We start from the raw sequence: 13,932 nt of genomic DNA on the forward strand, positions 1-13,932 counted from the left end.
CAACTTATAATATATTGAAACCTTGTATGGCAGTATGAAGACCACTTATAATATATTGTATACTGTATGGCAGTATGAAGACAACTTATAATATATTGTATACTGTATGGCAGCATGAAGACAACTTATAATATATTGATACACTGTATGGCAGCATGAAGACAACTTATAATATATTGTATACTGTATGGCAGTATGAAGACAACTTGTAATATATTGTATACTGCATGGCAGCATGAAGACAACTTATAATATATTGTATACTGTATGGCAGCATTAAGACAACTTATAATATATTGTATACTGTATGGCAGCATGAAGACAACTTATAATATAGTGTATACTGTATGGCAGCATGAAGACAACTTATAATCATCGTAATTAAAAATATAGCACAAGCTGATTATTTTCACACATGGTATTGAATTTTTAATTTAATGCTATTCTCTCGTACAAGAAGGAGTAACTGCCCACTTTGTTTTCGCGACCAATAACTGAGCAATAAGTTTGAGGGCTTATAAATCCGGGTTTCATATTGATAGTTTCAATTTTCAAGGACTTATCCTGTATGCACAGGAGACAAATCGCATATATATATATATATATATATATATAAGCTCCAAGTAATTTTTATAAAGTATTTAAGTGTTTAGTTCTTGGGAAAATGAAAATTAAATAGAAGTTAGGAATGTACTAATTATTATCATGTTGAGTTATTCTTTTTTTGGTTAGGTATCGATCGTTCTTTGATTTAGTTAAAAGCTGCGTTGTTTTCACTTGCTAGGTCTGTACCTTTAAATTATCTACCAAAATATTTTCATGATATGAATACTTAAACAAAGAAATTTTATAGTATGAGTACAATGGCCTATATATATATGTATCTGTGTGTATATATATATATACATACATATATAGGCCATCGTATTCATACTATATGGTTATAAATTGAAATTAATTTTCTCTGTAGAAATAAAAAATTATCTTTTGTAATTATCTTTCGAATTTCCTTTCATTAAATTGTGTTATAAGAATTTATCTTTTTTAAAAAAGTCTAAAATGTATAAAACACCCACTTCATCCGATGTCCTCCACTCTTTGTGAATTGACTTGTTATCAGTTTTTCTTTTCTTATTTGAAATTTTTATTGAAAAAAAATTAGATCGAAAATAGACATAAAATTTACTACTGAAGGAGTAATGTAAAATACTTGGTATTATTCGATAAAATAAAACTGTGTAGCGATGGTGAAAAAAGATATATTTGAGGTCATAGGCAACGTATTGTTGCCTTTTAACAGTTCAATATAAGGAATTAAACTAATTTAAGTGTGTGGCTGAAAAGATTTGTTTGTTGTCAAGCGCAAAGATACATAATGGACTATCTGTTCAGTGTCCACCATGGATATCAAAACCCAGGTTTTAGCCTTATAAGTCCGCAAACTTACCGCTGTGCCACTGGGGGTTGGCTGAAAAGGATAGGCAGTGAGATTACATACGATGCAAACAATGATTCATTTTAATAAACTGTGCCTTTAAATATCTGAAACCAATTTAAAAAATAACTTATAATAATTTATGATTTATGGAAAGCCTTTTTGTTTCTGTACAACTAGTTGGTGATGCAAATAAACCAATAATTCCGGAGGTTATTTTCTCAAACTCTTTGGTAGTTATATTTATGCCTTTCAAAATGCCCATGTAATGATAAAATATAGTAAATTAGCGGTTAAATAGAAACGTAAGAAGTAAATATTACAATCACCAGACTTATACTTTTTTTCCAAATATTCGTCATTTCATAGAAAAAACGTATTTGTATTTTAGAATAAAACATAGAAAATTTATATCACAAAAATAAATTGATTGTATTTGTTGTTTTTTGTTTCAAATCAGAAATGGTGAACTCGATGTACTAATTGGAGATACCGCTGTCCTTGATTATTTTCGTGGTAACGAACCCGGATGTAACCTGCATCTTTTAGGAGACCCTATCTTCGATGATGCCTATGCAATCGGTATGCAAAAGGGATTTCCTTTGAAGGTAATTTTTAAAGTTTTTAATTTCATATGAAACTAAAAGCACGAAACTACACTGAAACTTATCTTTAACAATGGGTGGTGTTAGTTGTTCTTGTTGTTTTTAATGCAAAGTTACACAATGGGCTATCTGCACACTGTCCATTACAAGAAATCAAATACCGGATTTAAGCGCTGTAAACTTACTTCTGACCCACCGAGGAACAACAATGAGTAATTATTAAAGCCTTATCCAACAGTTAGTAATTAATAGTGTCTTAAATGAGCAACTGGTAAAAATGTATTCATTAGTGAGTAATTAACGAGTCTTGATAAAAATTGGTGACTGATAATATTGGGTAATTAGTAACATCATAGTTATAAATAAGGCATTGTAACGTTCCAAGCTTTCAATAAAAAAGATTCATTTAGAAATATCCCTTAGTAATAACTTAAATAAAATTTAATATTCTTACAATCTATGTCACTTGATCTTTTGAGATGTACAGTATTTACTCATGACCCAATACTGGGTGTAGTGATAGCCAACAATGTATATTAGCCTACGATTACTAAAGACAAATAACAGTGTAGTTGTTATGGTATGGACGCATTTTTCAAGCCGACAAAACATAATTATAATTAATTTACTTACCATCAGATATTAGTGTTAGGCCTATTTCATATTTAACACTGCATTCTGTATTTAGTCACCTAGGGGTTTTGAAGAATTAGAAGAGTGTATAATAATAGTGTTCCATCCACACTATATTTGGCGTGTTCATTGTCGACGACACGTTTCACTCAATCCAGAGCTCATCAAGCAAGCTGGGACACAACAAATACGGTAGTTGTTAATATGTGAAGCCTTAACACAGTCCTTGATGTTATCATTAAAACAAAGAGATCCTTTAGTAGGTAGGTCAACGTAATTTTACGGATTTACAATGCTAAGAATCGGGGTTCGATCCCTCGCGGTGAAAAGTGTGCGGATAGCCCATTATGTAGCTTTGAGCTAGAACAACAACACGCACAAAATGTCTGAAAAATGCTTTATCCAGCTTTACGATAGCTTGAGATTGCAATCACTTGAAGTTTCTGTTTCAAAAACAAAATATTTAGTTCACGCTATAATCAATTACACAGGAAGCGTTAAGACAAAAAAAAAAGATATGCCAAATGTATATATTTGTAAAGAGTGTAAAATCCACATTCTTATTCAAAAATATAGCTTCCAGTTTGCGGCAAACCCAAGTTACAGTACTAACATATTTAAATAATCCCAAGTATTTTACCAACAAGAAAAAAATCTCATATTTCAACTCTCACTCCAATATGTCTGAACATTTCCTTAAGCATCTTCAAGAAGTAGCATAAACATCAGTATTAATACATGGAAATAAAAAGAAGCTTTCCTCTTATGAATATTGACCTGGGTTACTCCTACTGACATAAAAAAGAAGAAGCTTTCTTTTTATGAATATTGACCTGGGTTACTCCTACTGACATAAAAAAGAAGCTTTCTTTTATGAATATTGACCTGGGTTACTCCTACTGACATAAAAAGAAGCTTTCTTCTTATGAATATTGACCTGGGTTACTCCTACTGACATAAAAAGAAGCTCTCTTCTTATGAATATTGACCTGGGTTACTCCTACTGACATAAAAAGAAGCTTTCTTCTTATGAATATTGACCTGGGTTACTCCTACTGACATAAAAAGAAGAAGGTTTCTTCTTATGAATATTGACCTGGGTTACTCCTACTGACATAAAAAGAAGAAGCTTTCTTCTTATGAATATTGACCTGGGTTACTCCTACTGACATAAAAAGAAGAAGCTTTCTTCTTATGAATATTGACCAGCGTTACTTCTATTGACATGCACCCTGAACTAAGCATTTCCGATTATGCTGTGGTTCCTTACAAAATTTCCTTACCTAGAAGTTGTTTATGTCTACATTTTACTGTTTTGTGTGTGTGTGTTTGTGTGTATTTATTTCAAATTCTATTATGTATCATTTGCATACCTGTAGTTTCATAATTTTCAGTGCTTTCTAATTGTTTTCTTTACTTTAGTTTTCTGCCTTACTGCGGTTTCTAGTACCTCTTCATTCTTTACCATATATGTATCATTTTTTCATTATTTTATCTTATTAAGTCGTTAGAGATTTAACAACAAAAAAAAGAAGGGAAAAGAGAAATACCTAATATTGTCTTTTATACAATTTTTACTTCCATAACAAGTACCCTTAGCTATTAAATGTAAAGTGTTACACTTATGAACAGATCTCCTACCTTCGTAAGATTATATCCTTACTCCCTCTATAGGATGCAATATCTGACTTGATTCTTCGTTACAACGAGTTTGGCTACATTGATCAACTTCAGCAGAAATGGTATGGTAGAGTGCCTTGCTTTGGATCTTCAGTCCACAGTCCAACCAAGCCCATGGGTCTCAGTATCAGAGCTGTGGCTGGAGTCTTCATCATGCTATTAGTGGGCCTTCTAGTTGGCATCTGTATCTTGGTGATCGAACATCTTGTGTTTCGATATGTACTACCCAAACTAAGAGAAGGACCTAAGAATGCAATTTGGAGAAGTCCTAATCTCATGTTTCTTAGTCAGGTAACTAGCGATATCTTCATAATACAAAACTTCATTTTAAAAGCTGTGAAACAAAATGGCAAATACAACCTGTTGATTCAAACTTTTAAATATTTTCTTAGTGATCAAAGAACATATGATATATTTTGATATATTTAAAACTGTAACAGAATAAATAATGATTACAGCTGCAATTATTTCTTCTCCCAAACAAAATTTTTACTCATATCATGTTAACTTTCCATATAACTCCTAAAACAATCAGAAAAGCAAAAGGTATTTTTAATCAACTACCCTTTAAAGTCAAAATGTCTAAGATGTTCCTGTTTTTGCCACTACTTGCTCTAAAAGTAAAACCTCTAAGATACGTTTGTGTAATTAAAAGTGACATGATTTCTAAACATTTTTAACATAAAAAAGTGTAATTAAGAATATTGATATCAGTCCTATTAATTACTTCTGGGATCACAAAGATCATAAATATTGCTACCAGTCCTATTAATTACTTCTGGAGTCTTATATGCATTTTACATAGAAAGTGAGTGATTTACCCAATTTTTTTGGTCAGTTCTTTACACCAAAGCAAAAAATAACATTACTCAATATGATGCAACATCAAACCCCATCTGTAGTGAATCGTTTAACAAAACAAGCTGGCAATTTATATCGTTTCTCAAGTGTCATCTATAAGCTTTCAACAATTTTAGGTGCTGAAAATCTACGATATAATATAGCACATGCTAGAAAATAAAAACGGCAAAACTACAGCACTTTTTCCAGACCTACCTGTCTTTATTATGGAAAAATACCATTTCCTTAATCAAGGCAAATCTACCTGTCGAAAAGAGTAAGGCTTTACACTTTTTTTTTCTTCTTCTATGTAATGTGGTTTATCAACTTATTTGTTTCTACGTTTTTTTTTTTGTTTTTTTTTACTCTCGTGAATAAACATGCTAATAGATGGCGTCATGGTCAATGTAAATCTTCGAGGCATTTACGAGGATGGAATCTATTTCTATTCCACTCAGTGTAATATTGTTCATGAGCTTTATTGAAGACTGACAAAGCGAAATAATTTGCAAAGGTGTCCTATGATAAGGTTGGAAATTACTGTGTATAAATCGTCATGAATATAGAACATTTTAGAGGTATGAATTTGATTTATCTTCTATTTTCATACACATATATCTAACATATAAGTCAGTAAATACAGTATGGTAAAGAACTCATATGAATAGAATTAAAACGTTGAGCAGAGTAACGCGTGTTCATATACGAGAAGATTAAACCGATTATTAATTATCTTTCTTTGACAGGCCCAGCATGACCAGGTAGTTAGGGCGCTCGACTGAATTTCGCGCAAAGCTACACTAGGGCTATCTGCGCTAACCGTCCCTAATTTAGCAGTGTAAGACTAGAGGGAAGGCAGCTAGTCATCACCACCCACCGCCAACTCTTGGGCTACTCTTTTACCAACAAATAATGGGATTGACCATGACATTATAACGCTCCCACGGTTGAAAGGGTGAGCATGTTTGGTGGGACGGGGATTCGAACCCGCGACCCTCAGATTGCGAGTCGAGCGCCCTAATTACCTGGCCATACCGGGCCAAATTTAGAAAGAAGAACTGTCGTTTTTCTTTTCAATTAAAAAAAAATTCTTCTGCTTTTTTATAAATGTGAAATAAATAAACTAATAGTGGAATGAAACAAAGAATTACTTTATACAAAATCCATACTTTCCAAGTGATCGCTCGATCGGACAACGGTAAGTCTACGGAGTTACAACGCTAAAATCCGGGGTTTCATTCCTCGCGATAAACACAGCAGATAGCTCGATGTGGCTTTTATATAAAACAAATAAACTGTCCAATCAAAAAATATTATACAAAATCCGTAGTTTTTAATGCTATTTATAGCTTTGTTTTGCCAACAAATAACCCAACGATTTAAGAAGCTTCTCTTTTCAAGCATTCAATCTCTTCTGAAAAAGCCTTATCTTTTATCATTTACGTGTGTGCAAATATATAAATACCATAAGGTTGGTACGTTTTGTATTAAACGACAGTTGTCCGAAAACGTAGAGAAGTTTATTATAGTCAAAATGTAGAATGCGATGATATATGTGTGTTTCAACTGATGTGCTTCCACTAAGTGTTATTTGATTTAGTAATTCATGATGAATGATAACTGTTATGGTTTGAGCATTAACATCATTTCACTGAAGGTATTGCTATAAAACAATCTGATCAACAAATATTATTACACCATCAATTTCGGGCGATACTTTCCAGAAACAAACTGGGAATTAGAACGAAAATTAACGAATTCGGTGCTTAAGATTATTCGCTGGGAACGCTCGGTTTGGTGATATAAAGCTTTTGTAATTTACATGAATTCAGAAATATAGTTTGTCAAAAATATATACATATATTTTACGCATACGATGAGAAAGTATTCAGTTCGTTTCGCACAAACGCCTGCAACATTTAGCACAATATAAAAGTTTTCACAGTGATTTCTAACTTATTAAGTGCCTACGATCAGTTAAGATTTACTACAACATATTGTATTAAAATCCACTACTTCAACACGAAAACCTTTTATTTGAATAAAGATGTATGTTTTGACAGTCGTTATGGGATCCTCAAAGGCTTAGAACTTAACTTCTTTTTTTCTCAATTTAAAATTTCGTGAGTAATCGCCTAGTAATATAAAAAATACAAACGGTTGTTTGGGATATTGAACCAATAGTAATGCGATATTTTACAATAATAAATGTTTCATGTCAGAGTTAACTTTTTATTACATCATTTATAGCGTTTTAAATTCAATCAAAATAATGGGAATTTGAAGAAAATGGCTCTTTGTAATTACATTCTTCCAAACACTGGACAATTCAAGATGTCTGTACCGAAGCAACCGTACGAGAGAGAAGGAATGTTTATAAAGTCAGTAAATTGAAAACCTACCATAATTTCATAGAGTTTATCATCGATCCACAATCTTTCTTAAAGGCGGAGTAAGGGACTTAGAACTAATTAAACTCTGGCTTTTAGCAAAACAATACATGAAAAACAACAACATTTGGACACATTATAAATTGGTCAATTTCTTCCATTCAGAAATTATACCGATTCATCAACACTGTGGAGCTTGTGTCCCCACACCACTCAGCCAAGGAAATCGCCAGCAATCTCCGAGAAGGCCAGATCTTTAGTCTATTCCAGAAGAGCGTGAAAAGAGTAAGTAGTTGCACCAAATCAGTTCGAGTCCTAAGTAATTGCACCAAATCAGTTAGAGTCCTCAGTAATCGCAACAAATCAATTCGTGTCCATACTGACGAGCCTTAGATAACTTTTAAAATATTGTAACACACTCAAGAAACAACTAAGCAGATTCAAAGGGTGTTTTCAACATGAGTGAAACCTTTGCTGAAGCCATTTATTGTATAATTAACTTTGCTGTAAGTGATTACTGTTTCAATGTATACAGCTGTGAAGTTTTTGTTTTACATTGAGAATTGTGCGAATGTCATTACGCTTCATTTGAAACGGGTGTAAAATTATATTAAAGCGCATCCCATGAAATTACAGATACAAGAAAGAAAAACTAAGTTCTCGGTAATATTTTTAGAATGTAGTTGTCCAAACGGCTATTTTTAACAGGCTGGATTAATAACGTTTATTCCTTTTTTTTAACTGCCAAATATTTCAACCGGCTCTTTAGAAAGTTTTCAAGACATAAATGTCAGTTTTAGGATACTTTATGTTTACTTTTAGTGATAAATGAATCGTTTTTGATACAGGTTTCGTTTTTTTATTCCTAATCAGTCATTAATCATTCTATTTGGAGATTTCTGAAAGTACTTCAAAACATACCATTCTCGTGACGTATGTGATGTCGATAAACACTTAAATATCGTGAACAAATCACACATTTACCATTGAAAACTAGAGGATTTTTTATTGATTAAAGATGAGCCATTATAAACCACTTCAAAAATTTAATTTTGCTCTAGTTTTGATTGAGCAAAATGTGTAATTGTGCTGTAACTATTCTCTAATGGAACACTTGTTTCTCTATCCTTAGAAAGCAAAGGAAGACTTAAGAAGAAGAAAAAGCAAATCTCAGTTCTTTGGAGTCATCCAAGAAATTAGGAATGTGTAAGCATTATACCTCATTGAACAACCGAACACTTTGGTATTTATAAAGAAAGTGAGCTTTTTGTTGTTGTTGTTTTAGCTACAACATCGATTATCTGATTTCTGTCCCCCGCGGGGAATCGAACCCCGGATTTCAGTGTTGTAGATTCTGAAACTTACCGCTGACGAAAGTGAGCTGAAAATAACAGTAAGTAGAAATTCAGATAAATGACCAAAAGCATTTGGAAACGCTGCCCTTTTTTCAAATCTTAATATATTCACTAATCCTTAGACAATTTTTTAATCTATTAAACTTAACTGTATTTATATTATATATACTATATTTGCATAGACTAGGTACATTTTATTGATGAAATAGTATCATAATATTCATCTTAGTACATAGTAGTTTATGTTGTTGTTGTTTTACTGTCATTTCCTTATCACAACATTTGGTTCTCATATTCTGAAAATTCTGTTTACTCTTTTCCTTTTTGCGAGAGCCATCTGCATTAGTAGTCCTTAATTTTGAAGTGATGAACTAAAAGGAAGCTAGTCAAAGCTACCCTCCGCTAACTCTTGGGCTTCTCTTGTTAGACCGACTAGTGAGATCTGACCGTTGCTCTTATGATGCACTCACTGTCCCAAAGTGCGGTACACGATTTTCTTTTCGTCCGTAACGGGAAGAGAAACACGGAACCAAACTCTGCAGTCCGGCACGCTAATCACTTGGTCTTGCTCAGGCCACGAACGAGTAATGGTAACTAGATGGTGAATTTATTAATGGTACGAAACATTATCACGTAAAATGCATAAGAGAAGCGAATAAGTTGAACAATGCATGATTATGTTGTATGTGAGCCATCTACTTTACACAGTGCTTAAGGTACCAACGTTGCCATGACTATATTTTTAATTACGATGGACAAGCAGTAACATTCTTAATAGAGTTTGAACTCCTACTTATTAGAAAAGCAGTAACATTCTTATTCTGCATTATCTGATAGTATTGATTTAAAATTGGAAGAAAAGGTCAGTTTTTTTTTCACCTTGTTGACTTGTATATTGTTGTTTTTTAACTTGGGCGAGAGTTAACCTAGATTTTGGATAATAAATGATAATACAACGCAATTTGAAAATTAAATTACAGCTATTTTTTTAACTGGTTAGAAAAAATTGGTATCATTGAAGTTGTAAATAATGAGCATAAAGACCAGTTCTATCTCTTGCCTCCTCTGTTCCTTGAAACAGTTTAAAGTGGCAATTTGAAACAATGAAACAACTTTCATTGTAATTAAACAGATCTATGTTTCATGAGAGATTTCACAGACGTCAGTCTTCTGTATTTGTTGTTAACCTTTAACTTTTCGAAGAGCAGCTTCAAACATTCATCATGTTGTTTCTCAAAACTAAACCTAATGTAGCTTATTACATTATCAACTGCTTCTCAGTCCCTAATGTAATGTAGCTTATTACATTATCAACTGCTTCTCAGTCCCCAATGTAATGTAGCTTATTACATGATTAGCTGCTTCTCAGTCCCTAATGTAATGTAGGTTATTACATTATCAGCCGCTTCTCAGTCCCCAATGTAATGTAGGTTATTACATTATCAGCTGCTTCTCAGTCCCCAATGTAATGTAGGTTATTACATGATCAGCTGCTTCTCAGTCCCCAATGTAATGTACCTTATTACATTATCAGCCGTTTCTCAGTCTCTACTGTAATGTAGCTTATTACATTATCAGCCGCTTCTCAGTCCCCAATGTAATGCAGCTTATTACGTTATCAACTACTTCTCAGTCCCCAATGTAATGTAGCTTATTACATTATCAGCAGCCTCTCAGTCCCTAGTGTAGTGTAGTTTATAATCTGCTTCTCAGACTTCTACTAAGAATTTCTTGAGTTTCTCCTTGGTGTTTTTTTCATTTGGTAGACATTGATATTTCAACTATTGTCACTATTTGAATTGTTTGTATTAGTAAAACACACACTATAAATAGTTCCTTGCCCTCTTCCAGCTTTTAAACCAACGGACGGGGGCTGCCAAGGGAAGTGCGGCCGAAGGTTACGTGTTTAGCGAGAATACTAGACTTTGGCAGCACATCCAAAAGTACGAAGTTGAGACGCTAGAGGACGGGTTGGAAAAACTCAGGTAATACTTTCTTTGTTGTTAAGCGCATAGCCTCACAATGAACTATTCGGGGTATGCCCACCGTTGGCATCGAATACCCAATTTTTAGCGTTATAAGCCCTCAGACTCACCGCTTAGCCACCGACGGAAATATTATGTTTGATAGTTACTTTCTCTTCGTTTTTTTTCATGTTATAATCAAGTAAATATAAACGTTTCACTTTTATGTTTAGCCTAATAGTGACGCCATTCGAGGGGACGAGTTCTAATCAGAAAGTTAGGTAAATAGCAGAAGATCTCAGTTTTTTGTATTCAAAAATATTTGAATGAGAAAATTGGGTAACTTTTAAACACAACCGTTTATTCAAATCCACCTTCTGTTATGAAAGGTTTAGCAATTCTAAAGGAAAAATCAGTCAACTTGTAAGTGATTTTGTGATTCTGGTTCACGCATTTTGTTAACATTGTATGTATTAATATTAATTTTTCACTTATTTTATAATTATTATCATTATAATGATAACTTGCATTGATATTTGACAATTACAGTCACATTTTAGTAACAAATACTGAGGTTTGTTTGCGGTGTTAAATATATGAATTTAGGGATTTTATGCACTCACAATCAATTTAGTTGTTTTGTAGTGTTAATTAAACAATGTCACTCACCGCTAATAAAATTAACAGACTTATATCAACTGATCTATTAATAATGTAAAAGAAAATGAGGATTTTCAAGGAAATGATTATTGTGCAATCCCAATGTTATCAATTAATCAAATCTATAAGTCAAATAAAGACAAGCTTAGATATAATTAGCCAATTTGTTTTCTAGAAAGAACGTTTGAACCGTGAAACAAAAATAATTCCTAAACAGCAACTGCAAAATGAGATGGATGAGAGAGAAAAAAAATTATATTCGATATGTTTATAGCTACACAATCGGCTATCTGTGCTCTGCCCACCACGGGTATCGAAACGAGGATTCTAGTGTTGTAACTCCGCAGACATATCGCTGTGCCACTGGGAGGCATTATATTCGAAGCATTTTAGCTAATAATGTATTGATCTTGCCTGTATTTGATTTTGTTATGAATTTCGCACAAAGCTACAACAAGGGCTATCTGCGCTAGTCAGCACCACCCACCGCCAACTTTTGGACTACTCTTTTATCAACGAATAGTGCGATTGCTCCCCACATTATAACGCCCCCACAGTTCAAAGGGCAAGCATTTGATGGTACGGGGTTTCGAACCCGCGACCCGCAGACTGCAAATCAAGCTCCCTAACCACCTGGCCATGACGGGTCCCTGCATTTGAAGCAACGTATAGCTAATATTGAGCTTGCTTGCGTTTGGAGCAACCCGACTAACATTGTATTTGTCTTGCCTCTGTTTGAAGCAACGTATCTAATTTTATTTTTAATATAATGATACATATAATATATATATATATATATACATATTGATATCGGTGTATTTGAAGCAACATAGGTGATAATGCATTGATATTTTGTAACACTTCTTAATTACAGAAAAGAAGCTATAGCCACTGAGAATTTCTATTTTCATTCGCAATTTAACAGACCCGACAAAGGCAAAATAACCCCTAAAGATAAACTGAAGCAACTATCCCAGTACAAATGATAATGTGACTAATAAAGATTAATTTAAATATAAAAAAGTAAATCAAGTTTCTCTTTGTAAGAAAAGTTGGATAAAAATTGGATATCTTAAACAACTTATAGATATTGATAAGACACGTGACTTAATGGTCATCAGCCCGAAGGTTGTGAAAGAATACATTAAAGTCATGAAAAGAAAAAAGAGCGAATAGTACAGAAATGAGGAAATAAATATTCAATGCTAAGAACTAGACTTGGAACATTAACATAAGAAGTAGAAGTCTTTGTTTAGGATAAAATAAAAGTTTAAAGGGATTGGGACTGAGTATGATTGTTGTTAAGCACAACATTACACAATAGGTTATTTGTTATATGCCCACCACGGGTATGAAATCCGGTTTTTTACATTATAAGCTTTCATATCTGCCGCTCAGCTACATGAGGGGGCCTGAATATGTCGGTCCTGCCAAATGAAGAAAATCAATTTCGTTTCTAATGTTGTCACCAGTGATATGTCCTTATGAGTCAAAAGAATATCATCAATGAATTGTTTGATATAAAAAAAATAGATTCATAAAGAAATCACAGAAACCAATTCATCAAATTAGAGCAAAAAATTAATTTTATTGAGACTATTTTTCCTATTCAAATAAACTGTTTTAAACTGTGCGTTATTTTATTCCATTAGATTACTATAATGATTTTAACTAAGACTGTTTCTTACTCTTAACGTGTTAGAAGTAACTGAGTATAAGGGCTAATTACGTCCATAAAGTTCGGTATGTAATAAACTAAACTCAGAATGTTGCAAAATGGTATCGATTCGTAGATTAGTTAAACCAGAATTTTGTTCATTATGACAGTTTAACGTTCTTGTTTTATATATATATATATATATTCAATAATTCCGACTTAGCTCTGTTATAAAATAGCAGTTTCAGTTCTTTATATTCAGCAAACAGAGCAAGTCATACAGATATAATTCGCAGGATTTGTAGAAATATAGTGACTTCGATAAAGCTTTAAGTTTTTAAAGCTTTATTTAAGTAAAAATATAGTCATGGCAACGTTAGTACCTTAACATCGTAATTAAAAATATAGTCATGGCAACGTTAGTACCTTAAAGTAGAGTTTGCACTCCTACTTGTTAGAAAAGCAGTAACATTCTTTAGCAAGTAGGAGTGCAAACTCTACTAAGAATGTTACTGCTTTTCTAACAAGTAGGAGTGCAAACTCTACTAAGAAAGTTACTGCTTTTCTAACAAGCAGGAGTGCAAACTCTACTAAGAATGTTACTGCTTTTCTAACAAGTAGGAGTGCAAACTCTACTAAGAATGTTACTGCTTTTCTAACAAGTAGGAGTGCAAACTCTACTAAGAATGTTACTGCTTTTCTAACAAGTAGGA

General features: G+C 32.9%; 1 protein-coding gene across 1 annotated transcript in view; it reads left to right on the forward strand.

The window, feature by feature from the left end:
- Positions 1 to 13,932, forward strand: part of LOC106469780 (glutamate receptor ionotropic, NMDA 3A-like) — a 53,899-nt gene that overhangs the window by 31,974 nt on the left and 7,993 nt on the right. The window contains exons 3-6 of the mRNA XM_022398340.1: positions 1,896 to 2,043; positions 4,348 to 4,644; positions 7,749 to 7,868; positions 8,716 to 8,789. Coding sequence (XP_022254048.1) covers positions 1,896 to 2,043; positions 4,348 to 4,644; positions 7,749 to 7,868; positions 8,716 to 8,789 — 639 coding nt within the window. The remainder of the gene's footprint in view (positions 1 to 1,895; positions 2,044 to 4,347; positions 4,645 to 7,748; positions 7,869 to 8,715; positions 8,790 to 13,932) is intronic.

This window comes from Limulus polyphemus, unplaced genomic scaffold (genome assembly GCF_000517525.1).
Source record: "Limulus polyphemus unplaced genomic scaffold, Limulus_polyphemus-2.1.2 Scaffold3654, whole genome shotgun sequence".
NCBI classification, from domain to species: Eukaryota; Metazoa; Arthropoda; class Merostomata; order Xiphosura; family Limulidae; genus Limulus; species Limulus polyphemus.